The sequence below is a fragment of the Mercenaria mercenaria genome, chromosome 5 (genome assembly GCF_021730395.1).
Source record: "Mercenaria mercenaria strain notata chromosome 5, MADL_Memer_1, whole genome shotgun sequence".
Lineage (NCBI taxonomy): Eukaryota > Metazoa > Mollusca > Bivalvia > Venerida > Veneridae > Mercenaria > Mercenaria mercenaria.
This window is the reverse complement of record NC_069365.1, coordinates 50,628,640-50,652,666: the sequence shown is the minus strand read 5'-3', so window position 1 is coordinate 50,652,666 and position 24,027 is coordinate 50,628,640. Positions and strand designations below refer to the sequence as shown.

Below are 24,027 nucleotides of genomic sequence, written 5' to 3'. Positions count from 1 at the left end.
CAAATACAAAGGTAAAAATACTGGAAACTCAGTGCAAAGTAATTGCTATTTTGAAATACAGCAATGCAACCGAAATCCCATTCGTACAGACAATCTCTACTGTCTAAAAATGAGAAGTCTTCAAAAAGGAATGGTACGTAATTAAGTATCAAGTTTTCTGCGTGCGAATGTAACTCATTTATTTAAAGCAAACATATATTTGCAATGTGTAAAGAATGCATTTTATGTGGTGTAAATATTGCTTTATATTGATCTACACTCGAAGAAAACAAAACGAACGAAAATAAGAACATCGAAAGGGAAGCAAGAGTCATTTTCCACATGTGCTAAACGTACACGTGCTTTATATATGACTTCGTAACAACTAATATAAAACGTTGAGTGATATCGTGCTCCGTTTGAGACGTTTTACGCCAAATCCCGACGCTTGCCGACCTGATGAAGGCATTTCTGATTCTTTGTTTGCAGATTTATAAACTTATTGTCCTGTGTGTCCTCACAAACGACGAAAATCTGCACTCCTTTGTTCTTTCAGCAATTTTTAACATTCTGGTAAACATATTGGTCCATTTATTTGAAAACTTAAATATAACATCGATTTGTTTTTACTGCAGCGATACATTTTTGCTTTCATAAATATCTATATTGTATCCTTTGTTCACAGCGTTTTCCGTCATCAATACACATTTGAACTATATATATTATAATCAGTTAGGACGGATATAAAGTTACACAGACTTTAAGTGTCTGTAACAAAAATAAAAATGTTCTTTACGAAACGCTCTTTCCATTGGCATTATTAATTTTGTCCAGTCAATGTAACAAATAGCGGATACGTTGTTTAGACTAAAGGGACTGGTTTATATTATTACACATTTTGTCTAAATAATGAAAAACGGTATTTACAAAGCCAAACTTTTAAAATAAGCCGACAATCTTTTAGGTATAAAAGTACAACTTGGCTGCCTCTGACAAAAGCACAGAACAATAACAAGCAAGCGTTTAGAAGTACAAAATAAAAGCAATCTAGGTTATATGTGGGAAAATATCAGCCGTTCAATATACATTGAATATTTAAAAATTAAATGCTTTTTGTGTGTTTATACGGGTTTAAACCACTTTGGGACTTAGCGTTTCTTGGATGATTTGCAAGAAGTCTAAATGCGGTCTATAAACTTTATACCCGTATAAACGCACACAAATAACATTCAGATTTTATATGTACATTTGTAAGACAGCTTGCTACAAACAGAAACGTGATTTACTATCCAGGAGTATCAGGAAATCAAAATAAATGTCAGGATGTAGATCATTTCAACATCTAAATAGAACAGCCAAAAAGACCCGCCCACGATTAATTTTAGTTCGCCGTTCGGCCAAAAAATACAGTTTCTGGATTTGGTGTAAGATATTAATTTGATAAATCTAGCAAAACGTCACACAGTCGTGGCGATTTAATTTTGATATCAGAAAAAAATCGTTTTAACTATAATCTAATTTTCTTTTTTGAAATTTTGGCGTGCAATTTTGAAGGAAATTTTCGAACGACGCCATTTTGTTCATGGTTTTTGTGAGTGACGTCAGCGTACGCATGCGATCTCGTGGAAAGGACCATCCTTGATATTATTGCACCAATGTTGTTTATACGAAAATAAACGCTATTTTCTTTCCTTACAAAATGTTAACTGAATGTAAGTATTTTGAAATACATGTTTTACAATTTTTACAGCATCGTGCATTCAACAACGTCACCCTTTAATCAGCGTGTGTATACGGTAACCCTGTATACAATGTTTACAGCGCTGTCGAGACGGAATATTCATAGACTTATTCAATAATAAGTTAAAATGAAAAGAGGAGGCTCCTCCGAAGCATTGAGCATAGCAAACACAGCCAGAACTGCACATCGCAAAGTAGTTCGACTACAAATAGAAATTATTGGAAAGAAATTGTAGACGGTTTCTTCGAATATCCATCAACAAGTACATTTTACTTATATGAAATATATTAAAACAAGGAATGAGGTATAAAAAACAGGGGCATGTCGGAACGGTAAGTAAAAAGGGGGAGCCATAACAAGTGAGGGAGCGGGCAGAAAACGGTAGGGTGGGGGATGTAAATTGGATTTAATATCACCAATATAAAGACAATATGCGTAACATATATAACGTACAAAGAGCAAGTTGAAATTTGGCAACGTCACACACTATCAGTTAAAATTCCTGTTACTAGAGAACTGACATGACAGCATGTTCAATCACATTCGGCGTTGTCGACATACTTCAGACTGAGGTTCAACTAACTTCTGTCGGATTTTCAACTATTTTTTTTGTCAACTGTTTAACTAACTTCCGGTAAATGTCCAACTCGCTTCTGGCGAATGTTCAATCCCCTTCTCACTTATTCTGGAAAAGTGAGTATTTAAACCGGAACTCATATCCGGTTTTACACGCTTAGTCCAATTGTATACAAATGTTATTAATTTAAGATAAAAAAGAATTAATCATTTCTATATCTTCATAAGTCATTCTCATCCATCAGAGGTTCATTGAAATCGTGAGACGAGCCTCAGATTTATTTTGTTTATTTGATAAGCATGCTTACTACCGGGGGTGGTCTCAGCCAATCAATGTTAGCCATCGTTTGGCACGGCGAATTGAAGCTTCGAACAACGATCTTTCAATGATTGCGGTTAATAAAGATTTATTCCTCTAACTGGATCTCACAAAAAATAACATTCCTCGTAAATCTGCGGCGATATTGGGAAGGACGCGGTCCGCTTTTCACGGACGATTGTGATTGGTTCGCAACGATTTGTTGCGAAACGACGCTGATTTGTTGAAACTGTTTTACCTGTAATGTAACCAAACCACAAGTATCGGCGAAATGTGCCAGAGGTTTGACTAGGGAACCATTGTAGACCTCTGGTATGGGAGAATTCATAAAGTAAGAAGAGCAGAGGTTAACTTTTTTATGCCCCCACTTTGCGGGGTGGGGGGGGGGGGAGGCATATAGATTTTCCCTTGTCCGTCCGTCCGTGCCCGCGAAATGATGGTTAAGTGACTTCATAACGGTACTTTCTCTTTGATGTCATTCATTCCGTTCTGTTTATGTGACCTTTTTCTTTTTATGTGACTGATAGATCAATAGAGAGAACAATGGAGGTGTCACATAAATACCGTTTCATGAGAACTTCCGTCCTTCCGTCCGTCCGTCCTTCCGAGAATGTTGTGTCGCGCCTAGCTCCAAAAGTATTTGACGTAGAGTCACAAAACTTTACAGGAATGTTGGTCAGCATGTGTAGTTGTGCACCTGGGGTTTCACGTCCGGATTCATTCAGTCATGTAGAAGTTATGGCCCCTGACTTTGTAAAAATTGGTCATTTTAGTGTTGTGTCGCGCCTAGCTCCAAAAGTATATGACATAGAGTCACAAAACTTTACAGGAATGTTGGTCAGCATGTGTAGTTGTGCAACTGCGGTTTCGCGTCCGGCTTCATCCAGTCATGTAGGAGTTATGGCCCCTCAATGAGTAAAATATTGGTCATTTTAATAATGTGTCGCGCATAGCTCCAAAAGTATTTGACCTAGAGTCACCAAAGTTTACAGGAATGTTGGTCAGCATGTGCAGTTGTGCACCTGGGGTTTTGCATCCGGATTCATTCAGTATTGTAGGAGTTATCGCCCCTGACCTGGGAAAAATGTTTCATTTTAATGTCATGTAGTGGGGGCATCTGTGTCCCATGGACACATTTCTAGTTCTAATTGACTTAACAACAACTGTCATTCGATGCAACACATTGATTAGCAGATACATCAGAAGTTGTAGCCACACCGATCTAATCCCATTTGTCTGATCTCCAATTTAAAGTAGCAATGGAGGAAACAATCTTGAAAGCACATTGAGATATTTCATACAACTGAATCCCTTCATAAAATCAATCAATACTTTAGTGACATTCATACTGCAAAAAATTTATGGCCGGATACTCATTAAAAAGGTGACTCTATTGCATATTTCATTACCTCTCACGAAAAGACTCAATCAAACCAAGTCTGCTATTAATTTGCTTTGTTGCATTTTATTCTTCTAAAGGATCTTTCATACAAACTTTATTAACTATCACAGCAGCAGTCTTTAAGAGTCATGTAGCGGATGTAAACAATCTCTCTCTGTACTTGGACTCAGAGTAGTTATATTTTCTCATCCTTTGGGATCATGATAGTCATTCACTTTTACTGTAAAAGAATTCCGCTTCTAAACGCTAGTGCTGGGGGCGTGAGTAGTGATGTACATTTCATTACCTCTGAGTAAAAGACTTACTCACAACGAGTCTGCTATTGTTTTGTTTGAATGCGTTCTATTCTTCTTCAGAATTTCTTACAGACTTTTCTGGTAATTAGTTTTAGAAAAATGAGTTTACTATGTCTGCTTTGGTATGGAGAAAAGTCAGAAACAGTATATATCTATGATATTTCAGTACTCTTATCAGACTTGTTGAATTGCAAAAGATATTAAAAAATATGAAATTTCAAATCAAAATAAAAACTTAAATTGTTTTCTATCCACAATCGTGGAAACGTGGGGTCGTGTGGGGAGTAAACTTATGTTTTCTAATGAAAGGTGAGAAAACATACAAAGATACTATCTGAATTTTAACTTATTTCAATAGAAATTGTAATCAAAAATAAAAACGTTAGCAGTAACCTAGAAGTGAATAATAATACAGAATAATATTTCTAAAACTATTTTGACGCGAAATGTTCGAATCTTTTAAGATCATTTATTTATTTATCACAGTTGCAAACTGGTAAAACAAAATCCATTTATTTGGTTCACGAATCTATTTAGAAATAAAACAAAGTAACTTCATGTAGACGAAGTCGAACTCTCAACTAAAGACCTGTTTGTTCTTGGCGTTTTGAATGAAGCCTTCGAAATTTGTCTTCTAAAAGATGTAATAGATTTACGCTTATTTTTTATCCATGTATCAAATGCCCTTTGGCCTTCAAGTTTTCTCATTTCTTCTATATGTTTTTTACTTTTCATGTCTTTCTTAATTTGCTCTCTAATCCATGCTGCTTCTGTGAGGAGTAGTCCCTCTGAGCAGCAGTCATGGCATACGGCGAGTTGTAGCTAAACTTCATAATCGTCTTTGAGCGATCCATTTTTTCTGAATTAGTTTTCCGAACCGAACCTGTTTTATTAAAGTTAGTACCTAAAACACCATCGGTTGTTGACGGTCGAGACCGCAGGGAAGTTTTAGTATATTCCCGAACATGTTTGACTTTTTCTGATTCAAATTTTACTTTTGTTTCATGTTCTTCCCTAACATTTTGTGTTATCTCTTTGGAATTGCTGCTTTCATCTTTTTCATCGTTACTCTTTATTGTCTCGTCAGGAATATCAAAAGTGTTGTGGAACTCATTTGGGTTTCCTTCATTTGGGAATTGAAATCGTTTTTCGAATTCGTTTGCATAGTAGTCTGTAGAATGTGTAGCTATCTCAGAAATTTGTTTTGTAAGTTTATGCCTTTGACTGCTTACTTTGTTTTTCTTTACAAGATATTTAGGTACAGCTCTAGGACCGACGCCATTTTGTTCTACTGTTGTTTTGGATCTTGTAACAGTTGGTTGTTCCTTGACAGAACTCTTGTTTTCTAATGTTGTATTCGATCTTAGTACACTGTTTCTTATATCGGCGGGCTGTTTAGCTTTAATCACCGGTTTATCAAGATATGGAATGAATTTCATTGAGCCTTGCGAGTCTGACCTTTTGACACTTTCCTTAAGAGCTGTTGTTGTCCTTTTTATGGGCGCTGTCCATATTGAGGCTTGTACCGCGACTGTCCGTGTTTCTTTCTTCTTTGCAAGCTTTTTCGCAAGTTTCTGCTTATTTTGTTCGTTAATGAGACGAGCTGAATCAATGTCGTTCGAAGATTTTGCTCGTTTTGTACCTTAAATATTTAAAAGATATTTTTGCTCATTAATTTTTCTAACTGACAGTCAGTTTTTGACTAAGTTTGTTCAATTGTGTTATGGAACTAAAACTTTGAGAGAAATTGTTTTCAACATTTTACAATGTTTTAAACGTTCTTTTGAAATAGTCAAACGTTCATTTTGAACAAGACACTGTCTTCTTAATCAATATCTCAACGTAGCATAAAGGCTGTCGATTCATTTCTTGAAATAACAAATGGAAAACGAGTAAGACTTGTATTATGGTGTACACTTTTGGAATGGCTATTCGGGCCTAAGGCAATTGTTTTGACTACTGACAATAAATCCATTTAATAAGTGTTTTATTGCAAGACATCGGGTAATTATTCATATTTTTTCTTAAGGTTTTGACTTTATCTAAGTTAAATTTAGTGTTGCTCTATAAACTTATCAATAACACAAATTATGGACCGGCAATTTAACCAAGGAGTGATGTAATAATATAATTGTAACCAAAGCATACAGAGCTAATTTGGACCTTATACATGTATTATTGAAGTATGATTGTTAACAGAAGCAATTATTTCGTTAACACTGTCAGAAGAAAGACAAAAATGGCTTGCATTTAAATGTATTCATAAGGAATGTAATGCGATATGAATTACTGCAAGGTAGTTCTGCACATCTAATAAACCAGAAGTGACCAGAAGTAACGACGTAACGTCATTTATCCGGACAACGTAGAATAAAGCTTGGACTCGGGTTTATGGAAATGAAAATCGTTTTATGAACTAATGGCAGCATGTGAGTAAATTTCTCAAAATGACAGCGTTATTATCTTTCTCAAGATAAAGTATGCTATTCAAACTTTTAATATATTGAACAATTCCAAATAATGTCTCAAAATCAGTGGACAATGTGCGAGTCTCTTTAATCATGGACAAATATTTCGAAAACAAGCACACGGACCTATTCATTTTATTTCACCATATCATAGAACATATGTTTATGTATGAATGTGATAAGTTTCATTTAAATCTACATTGTAGAAAATGTTCTATTCGTGAAAATGCTGTCAAACCTATGATTTTCCCACAGATGCCCATCATGAAACTTGTGTGACGTCCAAATTTTTTAAATCCGTCTGGCAAAAATCAAACAAATGACTTTATCTTTTCTATTTACCAAATTTTCTAAGTTTTAAACTGAAGTTCTGAAAAGTCAGGGTTAAGCCAAATTCTACATTGTAGAAAAAATTAACCCGAACGTGTGGAACTACCTTAAGGTTTTTTCCTAAGGCGTATATTTACCTTTTAACCTCTGTTTATCATCTGCCTCTTCCTTTGGAACCGGTTGCGACAGGTCCTAACATGAAAAGTATACATTCAACTTTTTGTTATTTGTGTACTTTCTTAACAGAGTGAAGTATATCTTTCTCAATATTTTTGAATCTATATGTGAAATCTATATAAAAGAGCATTAAGGTGTAAATAATTGGAACATCATAACTAAATATGAGATCGCGAAGAAGTCAGGATACTCCTTAGGACATAACACAAGTTTTTAATGCTTTTATACCTACTTATAGAAAGACACGGAACTCAAATGCCGGAAAAATGATAATATCACGGATAAATAGCTACCCGCGGCGTAACCTTGTTTAAGAAAACCTAACGCATCCTTTAAAATACAGCTGAGGCTCTGCGTAGCAAATTATATATTTTTATGTATTTTCTTTTTTTGCTTAATATGTCAAGTCTGGTTTATTAACATTTTATTGCATTAAAAGCATCATAATTCACGCCATGTTTACATAATGGGTAAATAATCTGGGCTACAATGTACTACAACTTCTGTCAAGGTAAATTTAATGGCACGATTCCATAGAAGAGCATTGTTACAACCGGTCAGTGAAAGAAAGAACATGGACGTCTTTTTTATTGTTTACTTAACAACATAACTGAATCTACGAAACAATCGATTTACGTATAGGCAATACAGAAAAAATCCAGCCAAAGATTAAGTAATATAACAGTACGTTGCAAATAAAGACTAATTGTAAGATTGTAACCGAGTGATTTATTTTGTTGGGTTGTAGGGTTGTAGTCACCCCCCCCCCCCCCCCCCCCCCCCACACACCTTACAGCAGTGGGTTCGAAACCTCGCCTGATTCTTTCAAGTGAAGAACCTGGCTTACAAAGGGTTGAGGGATCTATCGGCCGCAACCCTCCTAAGCTTGAAATAATCCCCGAAGAAGCCCGAACAATCGCCGGGGATTTTGAACAGCAGTCAAAAGCTGTATAAAATCTACCTGATATTTTTCAGTGTGACTTAAAACCCATCCAAACCAATTGTTAGTATCACAAAAGAGATTTGAAATATATTAGTACCAAGTTTGTACGTACTTTTCGTTTCTTCTTTCTGATGAAGTAAATGATAACAATAACAATGACTACCACAACGATCACACAAACCAGAACTATGACGGCTATAACTGCAGCACTAAGACCTGAACTCCCCTCAGCCGTTGTGTCCGCTGTAATAATACAACATTTGGCAATGTTAAAGTGGCATTATGCGCATCTTACTGCACATAGTGTGATTTTGGTGAATGTTCTATAAAAGCAATTTTCGGTTGCTGTGCATTTAAATATGTTAAATTAACAATGATGCCGCATAAGCATTTGAAGTTGGTGCTTTATAAATAAAGAAATCGGACTAATAAAATAATAGTTCTTTTCTTCAATCTTCTACGCAGTGATCTCCCTTACCTGTAAGTAGAGATTTGAAGGGAAGCAACTCCTGCGTGCAGTTTTACTTTTCTTAAAAAGACTGCCCCAGTCAAAATAAGAAAAGTCATATTTGGAAAGTTACTTTTTTGTACTGGTAACAGGAAGAGTTTGGTATATTGGGTTAAAAGTTACAATTTCCTCCATCCTTTTCACACACACATCTATTTCAGCTAGATTTTTACTTGAAAAAATGCCCATAATTCCACTTTAATAGATGGTGAAAAATCTTTAGTCATGCAGTGAAAACAAAGTGTAAATCTGTTCTTTCTGGTAAGGTCTTAATATATTGCCTAGCGACATTCGAAAATAATAAATAGATGTCTGCATGTCTTTGGCAAAAACATACCACATTGTATTTATGTTTTAGTTGATACTTACAGATTTTAGACAAAATATACGAAAACTGTCAGCTTTTACGAATAAATATCGATTACGCTTCCTGGAAAATCCATTACTGTGTAAAATTACAAATTTTAAATAAGGTCATGGTTAGAATATTAATTTTGAATGCTAACTTTAGCCATTACGTCATAGGTTTGTTTGTTTTTCACTGATAAAAATGCAGATTTCTTTTGACATTTCTCCTTTATAACGCATTCGGTAATTTAAATAAAATACCTTTTGTAATAAACAAACTAATCTCTCCTTTATAACGTATTCTGTAATTTAAATAAAATACCCTTTGCAATAAACAAACTACACATCAACTCATACGTGCGTAAAATACTGTCTTATTATGTACCATCTTTTCTGCTTCTTTTAAACTATACTTTGCTAGTACAGGCAATGCAAATAAACACAGTTATGTTGCTTCCTATGTTAAAACTATTGTGATATACAGTTGAAACTCAATATCTCGAACACGCTTTTCTCAAAATTACGGCCATCTCGAAGACATTTTCAAGTGCCGTCCTGAAAACACGTGCATAAATGTATTTTTAAGTCAAATTTCGGTTATCTATAAGTAACATAGTCGATCCCTCGGAATGCAAGATACTGAGTTTCAGCTGTGTATCAAATACATGTATATCTTTTTAGCCTTTCTTTTCCTTTTTGTTTACTTGTCGTTCATACGATTTTTATCGTAAATGTCACTCGAGGTTTATAATCTTACAAATAAACGCTTTTCAAAAAGAACTTTTCACCCAGATAAAATATTTTGCTTATGAAGAAATATTATATGTATGTATCATGCAAACTTACGTCACATTGATGGCATGATAAATTTATCGATAATTTCTTGTTAAAACTAATGAATCTAAAAGAGAAATATTTTATTAAATTAAAGTATATTATTCAGATATGAACCGAGAATCTGAAACTACAAAACACATTACACTGATACTCACGGCAGGTGACTGCAAAATAAATAATAATAAGTATTAAATTCATACTGCATACATGTACGTTTTACATAATTATTAAACTTTAGTTGTATAACAAATTAAGTTAATATTTTCGGAATTAAAGACTTTTGTTCATGTGTTTTAGCAAGTTATATCGTCATGGGTTTCATGTTACCTAGCTATGTTTTCTTAAACATTTACTTCGCTTAAACACTCGTAAACAAAGATTGATATACTGTTACCGAACGTTACCTGATGGCTCAAGGATCAGAACCTGTCCTCCGCTGGGTACATGTGAAGCATTCTGGTTGACCTGACATACCTCTGGAAACACTGTGGCATACACCAATGAGGAGCCAGACGCCTGAGCAACAGCCTATCAAAGCATATAACTGACATGTTATAACACTGTCGATAATATTAGGATACATAAAAGATATCCAAAGCGCATCTTTCACTTAAACAGTTACCATTAGATAATGACTTTAAATGTAGAAGATCATGATCAAATAAATTTGACTTGACTAAATATTCAAAATTAATGTGTTTGTTGAGCTACATTCACAAATAAATGTCATGTATTACCAGTTACCATTTTTACTGGTAGTATACATTTACTAGAATACTGTGCTTAGCTATACATATATCAGGTGTGTACTATTCTAAACTTAGCACACAGTACTGTTTATACAGTACTGTTTTATACATACAAACACAGAGATACTAAGAAGTAATTGTTCATACTTTCAAATAATAATTTAGGTCTAATATACATGTATCTTAAACTAAAACAAAACAATGAAACAACATTTGTATCAATTTAATTAATTCATAAAACAAATCATTTTAGCGATTTTTCCACACCTATTTTGTCTATTTGGTTAGGTTTTTGTAAAGCAAACTCCTTGAAACGAAAAATGAAAAGGCCTTTGTGACATCCAGTAAAAAGCATTCAGCTAGGAAACAGGTAAGCTGTCAGATTAAAGAAGAAAATCAACGTGTGGCAAAGAACTGGTATCAATTTAGTTATAACAATATTTATTGCTCCAGTACAAATAGAATAACTACCACTTTCTTATATTACAACTTTAAACAAGAGGGCCAAGAGGTCGCTCAACTGAGAAACACACCATAACAGTGTAAACATGTTTGACTTAGTGATTTCATGGAAACAAATATTCTGACCAATTTTCATTAAGATTTGACCAAAACTATAGTCTCTTAAGTATAAACAAGTATTTTCTTCAATTTGACCGAGTGACCTAGTTTTAGAGCCAAGATGATTTACTTTCGAATTTGATCTAGATTTTATCAAGGCAATCATTCTGACCAAATTCCATGAACCTCAATTGAAAAATACAGCCTCTATCACATACAAAACGTTGATTTGTCCTAGCGACCTAGTTTTTGATTCCGGATGGCCCATTTTCATTCTTGACCTTAACTTCATCAAGATCATCATTCTGACCAAAATTCATGAAGATCTTTTAAAAATACAGACTCTATAGCATACACAAGGGTTTTCTTTGATTTGACCTAGTGACCTAGTTTTTGACCTCAGATGACCCATTTTCGAACTTGGCCTAGATTTCATCAAGGTAATCATTCTGACAAAATTTCATGAAGATCACTTGAAAAAAATACAGCCTCTATCGCATACACAAGTGTACATAAATGTTGACAGACGACAGACAGACAGACAGACGACAGACGACGGACATCGAGCGATCACAATAACTCACATGAGCATTGCTCAGGTGAGCTAAAAACTTAAACTATAATATCTGTTAGACCAGTCATCAAATATATTGTGTTTATGATAACACAGAAAAAAAGATCAGAAAAATCAAGGATTTGCACAAAAACAATCGAGAAATAATCACAAAATTATAATCTTGTCCACGTATAATACAAACCCAGCAAGAAAATGTATAGGTAGAGAATGAGTTTACAGACGTGTCATTATTGTATGTGTAAATGTACGTTACACCGTTTGATGTGAAAGACTTCATGTTGTACAACACTCCAGAATCTGAAATACAAAGTGATACTGAACCATAAACAAAGATGATTAATTGGCACTATACTTTTTTCAAAACGTCGTAACTAAACTTTTAATTTTGATCGAAAAACTGAAACAGTTTTGTGTAGTTTATTGAATTGCTAGTGATGTTGCAGTTACATCCGATAGAATAACGTTACAAATAATGCAGATATAAAGTTTGCATGTTTAAGTCAAGAAGAGGTTAAATTGTATGGGGTTTTTCTTAAGACATGTGTGTGCTAAAAAGTTATTTCTCAGCTGAGAATATGTTAAGTATATTTTGAGGGTAAGCTAGATTTTAGGGTATGCCAGGTAGATATTTCTTTAACTGAGAGTATGTTAAATAGTTATTTCCCAGTTTAGAGTACGTTCGTTAAGTATACCTTCTAAGTTGAGTGTCTGTTTGATTTATATTTCCAAATTACGGTTATGTTAGATACATGTTTTTTCACTTAGCATGTGCTAAAGAGTTATTCTTCTGTTGTTGGTATATGCCAAATAGACATTTTCTGTTTGATGGTATTCTAAATAGTTATTTTCAGTTGAGAAGCTAAATAGACATATCTATATTGATGTTTGGTAAATAGTTTTTTCCCAGTTTGAGGGTATGCTAAATAGACATTTCTAAATTGTGATTTCTCAGTTGATGGTATACTAAAGGTATATTTCTAAATTTAGGTTATGCTAAATAGTCATTTCTCAGTTGACGGTGTTCTAAAGAGGTAGATCTATTTCTAAGTTTGATAATATACTAAATAGTAATTTATTAGATCATGGATATGCTAAAAATCTTTTTTTTTTGTATATACGAGTTTGCTAAATAGTTACTTTTTCAGCTTATTCAATTAATCGCCTCCACGACAAAAATACTGAAAGGGTAATAATCGTACAATTCTGCCAATACAAAGACAAAGCAAATACCTGAAAATCCAACGGCACTCACAGCTTGTGTTGCGTTCACTATTTCAGAGAAGTAAAAGGCACTCGTATCATTACAAGACCCGAGCAATGTCTGGTTACTTGTCGCACTGTTTTGATCTGTAATAGTTACTGTGTAGTCCCCTCTAATCACGTTTGGTAAACTCTCTTTTACTGTCTCTGCAGCTGTTCCTACAAATAAAAGAAAACCAAATGTAAAAATGATGCAACACATGATAAAGTCTTTAAAAGTATAGCTGGCTTTTAAAAATTAAACATTTTTGATGAGCCTTGCTAGAGAGCTACAGAAAACTCCTAGCAAACATTATGTTTAATTGTTTCGCTGTGTTCTACTTCACTATTATTTTTATGTGATTTATCTAATTCAAAATCCATTTCGTACTGTAGCATCGGGTACATTATGATAATCAATGCCAAAGATCTTTCATAGATAATAAGTGTACACTATTAGAAAACATGTAATTAATCAAACGCAATATTCTGTTTTATTAATTATATAAAGATGATATTGAAATAAAAATAAATATGATGAAATACTAGTAAGAAGAGTTTATATATTTACCATCTGCTAAAAGAATGTTTGTGTTTGAAGCCGTTTCTGCGACAGTGCCGTCACATACCGTATTGACATTTGAGGTAAATGGCTCACCAGTGGCAATATCAATATCTGTTAAAATAGATTTGAATTACTCATATCATAATGATTATTTTGATGAAATATTTCAGACACAGTAGTATTGTCCCTATCAACATCAAGAAGGCATTTAAAACATGATTTTTTCTTATATTTTATATGAATATGAAGCGGCAAGATACGGTTAACCTTTAGCCTGCTGGCGGCAAGTAATTCTGCCATTGCGACCAGTGCAGACCAAGATCAGCCTGCACATCCGTGCAGTCTTTGTAGATTAATATGTGGTACTGCCAGAATTGAATGATGGACCAGTCCATTTTAGAAATTTAGCAGTGTAAAGGTGAATGATCCATGGTGTAGTATTGTATGATATGACTGATATAAAAAGTATTATTCAATGTAACTTACCTGTAACAAAATAAAATTCATATTTTGAAGGCGTGTGTGATGTTGTTTGGAATTCTATACATGTGTAAGAATTCACAAAGATGCCAGGAAAAAGTTGTATATCGGAACTTGTTCTGAAATAGTACAATTCTCATAGAAACTATCTGTACAATTCACATAGAAATAACTGTACAATTCCCGTAGAAACTAACTGTACAATTCACATAGAAACTAACTGTACACTTCCCGTAGAAACTAACTGTACAATTCCCGTAGAAACTAACTGTGCAATTCTCATAGAAACTAACCAAGTGTGTCAAGCTGGATGTTGTTGTGCCTCACAAATGAAGAAATATAATACCTAACACAAACATACCTAAGCTTGTTTGCAACAGCAGTTACAATGCATTACTTTGTGGATAGATCGAACAAAAGACTTAAATTGTGCATCGTTGTGGGCTTCGTGATGGAGATTCAAAACGATCCGAGAAGTAACATACATTTGCATATAAAAAATACAAGAAAAAATCTATATAATTCACTATTTTACGTAACGATTTTGTTAAAATAGCGATTTTCTTATGTTAGTATGCAGAGTAATAAACAAACAACTGCAGTTCTCTCTGTCGAAAAGAAAATCGTTTAATGTTTTTTAATTCGAACACATTACTAGTTAGGCGCTTTGCAAGTTGCCTTCAAAAAACTGAACTGTTTGAAATCCTGAATAACTGGTAAATACATTGACTTACTGTATGAGTATGTTAAAAATTAATTTAATCAAAAGAAGCAAAGTAGATAATTTCATGTACCCAAGTATATACTGATTTCCAGACGAGCTGATGCACGTTAGATCGGACATTGTTTGCGATAGGGCTAGGGTGGCTTTGAAGTTCTGTATTTCTGTCCTATTTTCCGGTACTGTCCATGTACCGCGTGACGACGATATCCATATACCGCTGGACAAAGGTAGCACGCACTCACAATCTAAAACATATCATTCATAAGGGATGATCATAAAATGTCCTTGCTATGGTTATCATTCAGTCGTTTATTTCCCATATCTGATCTTGAAATTCACTGAGCCTTTCAAATGTTCTGTTGTTATTTGCTTCTTTACCTAAATTAATACAAGTATAGACCCTTCGCTTAAAAGTAGCTTGTGTTTGCAATGTTTCAGTAATGATGCTGCGTTAAAAAAGTTTTAAAAAACTAAAAATATTGCCCATTTAATTCTATATTTTAGTGTTAACAAGTGCTTTCAACACAGAAAGTATATCTGATCTCGATTAAAACATTTCGATTTTGCACGTAACGTATAAGAACTAGTTACGTTCGTTTAGACAAAAAACTTGAATTAATTAAAACAGTACGAGTACAACGCTTGCTGGACAACGGTCAAGCCCCGATATTTTCCAAGAATGAAACAGACTTATAAGCACTTACCTATGCAAGAAATTAATAGAAGTTTTACAATCGCATATGCATATAATGAAAAATAAATCCGCAATTCCATTTTTGTACTTTCTCATGTAGTTAATATAAAGAGTCAATTAAATGAACACAGTATATATTTAGTTTTTCGTAAAAAGAAAGTTTATCTGAAAAATTCTTTCAATCATATTTACCATATTATATTTCAAATTCGAATACCTCCCTTTGTTTTATACCAAATATAAGTCATGAAAGCTTTTAAAAAAATGGAAACTGATACCGTAAACTTACCCTGAGTGTTAAATTTTTAACAATCCCTTGTACCTTTAAACCGTGATATCAGTTGACATATGACATTACAAACTTGATAAAATCGAAAAATAATACACTATTATATTTATTCTCCTAGTTTTTGTTCTCAAATCAATGTTAAATCTGTTTATTTCCATTTGACAAGCAAAACCTATCTATCGTACATTTCATTTTCATGAACCTTCAATACGATGTCGTCTTAATATGTTAATTTTTTACATATATTAACAACATTCTTTTTTTCTTTTCGTTTTCTTTACAAATAGCATTAAATATTTAACTGATTTTTTTCTTATTTTGAAAGAAAAAAATATTAAGGACGTGCATCAATTTTACGACTGTAAATATAACTAATAAGAGAGGCAATGAATTTAAAGCAGGACTGCAGGGTACAGACAGAATTTACTTTATCTTTTTTTTTTAATTTAAATCCACGTCTAGAGTGTTGATATTAATAAAAATACTTACGCTGTACATTTTCAAACTACTTCTATAACTTAAATCTAACATTCATTACAACGTATGTAAAAACTTAGAATAGAATACTTTATTAATTCAAAATATTTTAAAATGAACATTGACTCTTGATTTTGAACCTTCAATGTACAGTTTACCGTGTGGCAACGTTAAATGTCGCAACGCCGCTAAATGTCGCAACCACCGTTAAATGTCGCAAGGTTGACGTTAAATGTCGCAACCACCGCTAAATGTCGCAAAATCGTCTGTCGCTAAATGTCGCACCTTTAACGTTAAATGTCGCAAAAATTTGCCCACCGTTATATGTCGCAACACCAACGCTAAATGTCGCACTTCCTATTTGACACTATGATTATCAATTTCTTGTGTATATTTACTTTTTTGAGTGAAGAAAAATTAACAGGTATATGTAATACAAATAATTATCTTAATGATAAGTGATGTTACGTATAGCAACAAGAGGGCCCTAGATCGCTCACCTGAGTTCCACACCTTGCTTGAACAGTCACGCAAGAAATATATTTGTGAAATTATTTTGTAATAGGGCCAGTGTTTTAGGACAGTAATATTCTGAGGTTTCTTCTAACTAAATACGATTTGGTAATAGTGTTGTATGTTTGTGGGGGTTAGGTATGGGTGGGAACGGGTGAATAACGACACAGAAATCTAAGACACAAACAGACAGCACCAAGACAATTAATAGAAAATATAAATATTTACATTTTTGAAGTGTGTGTGTGGGGTGGGGGGCAGGGGGGGGGGGGGGGGGGGGGGGGGGGGGGGGGGGGGGGGGGGGGGGGGGGGGGGGGAGAGAGGTTATGTGTGGGTAGGCGGAAAAAGTAGGATAATGAGGGGAATGAGACTAAACCAAACAATTTTAAGAGACTAAAAGTAAAATAATATCAAAATTCCCGCTTTACCTGAAAGAATGTACAGAGGGCCACATAGGATCTTTCTCCATCATTGATGCTTGATAGTTACCTTATGACTTTAAATGTAAACCTCCAAACAAAGAAATAGAACCCATGGCTGATTAATAGAAAACTTTCGTTTTCTACAGCTACAAAATACAGTCTTCGTGTCGCGTTGTGTAACAGGCCTGGATTGTTGCCCGAGCCGATTCCCCCACCCCAAACCCCACCCTTGTTGGCTTAATAGTGACTTATACTCATCAAAGTTGCACCCAACTATTTTGGAAATAATATTTTCTCAAAATGTAGACCCAAAACGCCCCAGAGGCGAACATTTTATAGTTATATTTCAAAATTACCCAGGGGGAAGAACCGTTGACCCCTTAAAATGCGGTGGGGGGGGGGGGGGGGGGGGAAGTACCTCTCCAGTACCATAAAATTAAGAAAAATATGCACCAGAGGCAACCATTTTATACCTGTTTTTCAAACTTTCCCGGGGAGAGACCCTGAACTCTCGAAAATGACAGGGATAACCCCTCCCATACACCGAAATTTTGAACACAAACTGCAATAAAGTCCAGCATTCCATACTTGTATTTCAGAACTGTAAATGGGAAAAGACCCTAACCACCTAAAATAAGGGGAGTGCCCCTCTAGTACGTAGTTAAAAATAGACAAAAATGCACCACAGGCAAACATTTCATACCTGTATATAAAAAATAATTATTATTATTTATTATTATACCAGATTTAATATAGCGCCCTTTCATGATAAACACGTTCAAAGGCGCTTTACAGCAACTGCAGCCACACAGGGCGCGAAATCATCCTCTACTAGTACAGACACAGAGCGATCTGACCAAAGGGACAGAGTGAGACAAAGAGAGATCAGAAATCAGATCAGGCTTGTCCGGCTAACTTAGCCTAGCTCGTTGCGAATAGACAGCCTGGTTATTTAACGTGCCCAGTGTATAGCACTGATACACGCAAGGATTGCCTGGGTTCCTGACCAGTACACCTCTAGCTGGGTGGGAAACACTGAAAAGCGTTTCTGAAAATTCCCGAGTAGCTGCCGGGGATCGAACCCCGACCTCAGGATTGGAAGGCCAGTGTGCAAACCACTGAGCTATCCGTCCCACAAATACGGACAGAGGAACCCCGTACCTACCGCACGTCGTCGGTGATCTTTTGTTTTAAACTGTGCCCCCTCCCCCCACCCCCTCCCATCCTCCATCAACAATTTCTGGCCCCCGGCCTGCTGTGTAACGAAATTCAGGTCGACTAAAGACATGCGATACAACGCGCGACAATACGGAGCGCGAGCTTTATGTCTCATGAGCTAAACAGGACTCCATAGAATTATATAGTTCAGACCTGAAATAAATGTAGTACTGTGGCGAGTACCACGTTAGTGCTCAAACCTTTAGATATGAAATATATAACGTATGTATGGTCCGAAACCACTGAAAAGCAAACGTGCAGATTAGAGTGAAAGGTCAATTCAGCCCTTCCAAAATCAAGCATGCATCACCCAGTCTTATCTCTAAGTTGTGAAGACTGTTTAACTTACCTTATTTTGCTGTGCGACATTTAGCGTTGGAGTTGCGACATATAACGGTGGGCAAATTTTTGCGACATTTAACGTTAAAGGTGCGACATTTAGCGGCAGACGATTTTGCGACATTTAGCGGTGGTTGCGACATTTAACGTCAACCTTGCGACATTTAACGGTGGTTGCGACATTTAGCGGCGTTGCGACATTTAACGTTGCCACATACATCATTGTTCGTAAACAAAGTAATGAGCCAGCAGAACGCACTGTTAAGTAAATGTGGGTTGATTACTTCCTAATGTAGAATTCAATAAAGCCAGTTTAAGCTTTTGTTCCAAATCAATTTCGTACATGAGATGTCTTCTTATAATGTTCTTTTTATGGACTATTTCGAACCTTTATGGTCATTCATCCCGCGGAGCCTCCGTGGTCGCCGATTTCGATTCACTTGTCCCTCACTGATGTGGGTTCGAAACCTCGTTTGGGGTATAAAATTCTTCATGTGAGGAAGGCATCCAGCTGGCTTACGGAGGGTTGCTGGTACTACCCAGGAGCACGCCCAAGTCAGAAAAAGTATCCCACGGGCCACCTGAGGTCATCTTCCTGTCCACCATCAAAATGCTGGAAAACACGATATTACCTAAAATGTGTCGAGGTGACTCTAAACCCCGACAATAATATCCCAAAATCTGATCCTTAATGAAGCTTTCAATTTTGTTTAAAAATGTCAGTATTGGCCTAAAAAATCTTCATATCTCAGAGTCATAGATGAAATTGAATTTGACCAAAGAATGATCAAGTTCCAAAATATGTATTATTTTTTTCAAGAGGAAGTTTTTCCCCAATTTAAATGAATACGTAATCGAAATCATTTTTGTAGAATCCTTAATTCAAGCCTATCTTCTTTTCCAGGTGTATCTTGCCATATTTGGACGAACTTTCAGATAACTTATATGATGCCGAGTCTTCCTGAGGTTCAAGTGAGAAATGTTACTTGTACAATGAACTAGTAACGTCAGTTGTTAGAGGAAACTGTAAACATCGCCGTCATTAATTCTAAGCGCATGCGTACAAATAGATATCTGACAACCTTGCATTGTTTTCTGGCAAAAAAAACAACATATTCCTTTCGCAGGGAAATGAGCGATAAAGTTCCATTTGGCGTGAGGTTATATTCTTACGACGTCTTTGCAAGCTCACGGTGGGTTGTTCATCTAATGGCGTGTTTAATGCTGTAATTACGTCACGTGTTTTTGAATAGTTTTTGGACGTTGATTTGCTCAACCATCCTGTTGGAATATGACATTGTGAAAGCGTGGTTACTGACAATGGCGTTCGTTGCAATATGTGTGAATCATGCAATATACCTTTTTTGGCAAGATATGGCCGAAAACAAGATATTAATAACCGGAATCTCTCTTCACTGATCTGATAGTTAAAATTAAAAGTTATATATGTGATACCTGATTGGTAATCATAATTTTAAAAAAATCTTGAATAGCAAACTTTTTTCAAAGTTTTTGATATAATTATTTCTTATCGAAAATGCATTGTAGCTTTTTCTCATTTTTTTGTCAATGCGTAAACAATTGTAGTTTGTTTGCAGCCTGTCTGTTTGTATGTCTGTCTGTATGTAAGCCAATGACTTGTGATGTTTTTTGAAGGAGAAAATGTAAAATTGAGTTGCATTTTTTTCTGAATCAATTTGCACTTTCATTTGAAATTTGCGCTAATTGTTTTGTAGTATTATTGTGCCTCTCAATTAGTATCTAATAACTCAGTTATGTTTATGGTGTCCTGTTTTGCTTTATCTTTGTTTAAGCCTGCGACTAAATTTGAAATGACTTTTTTTTTTTATTGTATATATGTAATGATTATTTCAGTATTGACGCTTTACATCATTTCCAGTAATTCGAAGTTCTGCAGTATTTGTATTTACTGTTTCATCTTTTTTGAGTGTTGTTGCCTTTTGTTTAATAAAACTTTGTAAATTTAAACCTTTTTTCATTTTTCAAGTGAGAATTGACGAATAGTCATTCTTTGGCAGAGATATTTGACCCTGCAAAGTCATTTTAGGGTACAGTTTTAACTATTGTTACACATTTGGTCAGGCAGCGCCTCTGTTTGTCATTCTATGCTCACGAAAGGACGCGTTATGTGATGGCCCTGGATAGCAGTCTGTCAGTTGTTTAGTTTCTTTTCAATAATATTAGACTTAAACCTCTCACTTGGCGGGTTCAGTGTTCACGGGCAATGAATGACCCCTATTGATTTTGAGGTCTGTTATGGAAATATCAAGTTCACAGTGTTAGATTTAAATTCTTATAAAAATTCATGATATAGAAATTTGTGGTGGCCGTGCCTGAAAGATGAAATTGCGAGCACTCCCTATGCATGGATTGTAACAGTAACAGTCAGTGCATATCTTCCTTAAAAAATAATCAGCTTTTGTAAATTGTCAAATAATTCGAAGTATGCTGACATACTCCAGCTCATTTCAATCACCTGGTACCTACCCTAGTAAATCTAAGGGGAACAACTCTTGAATTCACCAATAAACTGAAACTAACATAAAACATTGGACAAAAGTGAAAGAAAAATCAGATAGGTCCTTTTTCCAACAACTGATCAGGCAGACAAAATATGACCTACATTTGTTTAAATCTCATTGTATTCAATATACAATATGCACATTTTTCTCATGGCTTACACTGACAGTTATTTTATAAGTTGTAGTGAGGCCCTGATAGAAAGTTTAGTAATGCATGAAGATAATGTAAGATAATGCATAAATTCCTTCAAAGAAAATTTACGGAATTAAGAAACGTTATTAGGATAATGATCAAGATCACTGAGACTGGAGCTGTTAATACAGAAAGCATTTCCACACAATATCTTGAGAAAACCTTGACCTACGATCCGCAAACTAAGCAAGCGCAGTGCTAATTGGCCCCTCCATTACAATGTTTTTAATTTCACAGTCCAAAAACACATGATTTACGGATAAAACACGGTTCCAGGTCAACAGCGTGCAGATCATGGACAGGCCCGCGTTTTCTCCAGACGTATTTCCTACGGAGCATTTGATTCCTGGTCCATGCGCGTGTTCCACCGCCCAAGACTGTCCCCAGCTTTCTCAGGCCCTCATGCAAGAGATGAAATTACTACCACAGCAGAATATTCTTCGATGAGAAAAATATGCATCGAGTTCATTCATGCTCAAAGTTCTTGCGTGAATTATGTATGCTTGTACTGAAACATTACAAAGAAACACTCTAAATCCCTCAAATATTCACATTTTTTCGATGACATTTATATAATTGTTTGAGTCGGATTGTTACTGATGTGTATGAAATTTCAATAAATTTGAAAGGTCATGTAATTCTGTATTTTAGCATTATATAACCTGTGCGTTTTTAAAATTCATTAGTGCATATTAACAAAAGGCAGCAAGTAATTCTTCTTCAGAATGAGTCTCGCTTCAGCATGTTCAAGAAGCTGATGTATATTATACAGAACTTATACTAAAGTGAAACCTATAAGCTTGTTCATAGTTGTGTTTATTTAAGTGAGGAATATGCTGCTTCCGGATATAAAAATGCGGATGAGAGCTTTTTTGGCCGAGCAAGATGTGATCAAGGTTCTAACCGACCCTCTGTTTGTATTCTCATCCTAATTGCCAGAACAGTATTTCTGTGCGGATAAAGAATGTTTAGATTTGTGGCAACGTTAAATGTCGCAACGCCGCTAAATGTCGCAACCACCGTTAAATGTCGCAAGGTTGACGTTAAATGTCGCAACCACCGCTAAATGTCGCAAAATCGTCTGCCGCTAAATGTCGCACCTTTAACGTTAAATGTCGCAAAAATTTGCCCACCGTTATATGTCGCAACTCCAACGCTAAATGTCGCACAGCAAAATAAGGTAAGTTAAACAGTCTTCACAACTTAGAGATAAGACTGGGTGATGCATGCTTGATTTTGAAAGGGCTGAATTGACCTTTCACTCTAATCTGCACGTTTGCTTTTCAGTGGTTTCGGACCATACATACGTTATATATTTCATATCTAAAGGTTTGAGCACTAACGTGGTACTCGCCACAGTACTACATTTATTTCAGGTCTGAACTATATAATTCTATGGAGTCCTGTTTAGCTCATGAGACATAAAGCTCGCGCTCCGTATTGTCGCGCGTTGTATCGCATGTCTTTAGTCGACCTGAATTTCGTTACACAGCAGGCCGGGGGCCAGAAATTGTTGATGGAGGATGGGAGGGGGGGGGGGGGGGGCACCAGTTTAAAACAAAAGATCACCGACGACGTGCGGTAGGTACGGGGTTCCTCTGTCCGTATTTGTGGGACGGATAGCTCAGTGGTTTGCACACTGGCCTTCCAATCCTGAGGTCGGGGTTCGATCCCCGGCAGCTACTCGGGAATTTTCAGAAACGCTTTTCAGTGTTTCCCACCCAGCTAGAGGTGTACTGGTCAGGAACCCAGGCAATCCTTGCGTGTATCAGTGCTATACACTGGGCACGTTAAAGAACCAGGCTGTCTATTCGCAACGAGCTAGGCTAAGTTAGCCGGACAAGCCTGTATCTGATTTCTGATCTCTCTGTGGGGGCTTTGTCTCACTCTGTCCTCTGGTCAGATCGCTCTGTGTCTGTACTAGTAGAGGATGATTTCGCGCCCTGTGTGGCTGCAGTTGCTGTAAAGCGCCTTTGAACGTGTTTATCATGAAAAGGGCGCTATATAAATCTGGTATAATAATAAATAATAATAATTATTTTTTATATACAGGTATGAAATGTTTGCCTGTGGTGCATTTTTGTCTATTTTTAACTACGTACTAGAGGGGCACTCCCCTTATTTTAGGTGGTTAGGGTCTTTTCCCATTTATAGTTCTGAAATACAAGTATGGAATGCTGGACTTTATTGCAGTTTGTGTTCAAAATTTCGGTGTATGGGAGGGGTTATCCCTGTCATTTTCGAGAGTTCAGGGTCTCTCCCCGGGAAAGTTTGAAAAACAGGTATAAAATGGTTGCCTCTGGTGCATATTTTTCTTAATTTTATGGTACTGGAGAGGTACTTTCCCCCCCCCCCCCCCCCCCCCCCCCCCCCACCGCATTTTAAGGGGTCAACGGTTCTTCCCCCTGGGTAATTTTGAAATATAACTATAAAATGTTCGCCTCTGGGGCGTTTTGGGTCTACATTTTGAGAAAATATTATTTCCAAAATAGTTGGGTGCAACTTTGATGAGTATAAGTC

The 24,027-nt window shown here is 35.7% G+C and overlaps 1 protein-coding gene across 1 annotated transcript; it reads right to left on the bottom strand.

Moving 5' to 3' along the window:
* Positions 1-4,644: 4,644 nt before the first annotated feature.
* Positions 4,645-15,681, bottom strand: LOC123558981 (uncharacterized). The gene is made up of 10 exons (XM_053543493.1): positions 15,524-15,681; positions 14,890-15,064; positions 14,102-14,214; positions 13,622-13,726; positions 13,042-13,230; positions 11,993-12,108; positions 10,329-10,452; positions 8,344-10,088; positions 7,249-7,303; positions 4,645-5,955 (listed from the first exon to the last, which is right to left on the bottom strand). Exons 1-8 carry the CDS (start codon positions 15,591-15,593, stop codon positions 10,027-10,029), a joined length of 954 nt encoding a protein of 317 aa, XP_053399468.1. The 5' UTR covers positions 15,594-15,681; the 3' UTR covers positions 4,645-5,955; positions 7,249-7,303; positions 8,344-10,026.
* Positions 15,682-24,027: the final 8,346 nt, after the last annotated feature.

Coding starts and splice junctions, on each gene's coding strand:
- LOC123558981 (XM_053543493.1), bottom strand. CDS start 15,593: ATGGAATTGCGGATTTATTTTTCATTATATGCATATGCGATTGTAAAA. Junction 13,231..13,621: donor AAACATTCTTTTAGCAGATG/GTAAATATATAA, acceptor TTTTATTTGTAG/GAACAGCTGCAGAGACAGTA. Junction 10,453..11,992: donor CCTATACATTTTCTTGCTGG/GTTTGTATTATA, acceptor ATGCTTTGATAG/GCTGTTGCTCAGGCGTCTGG.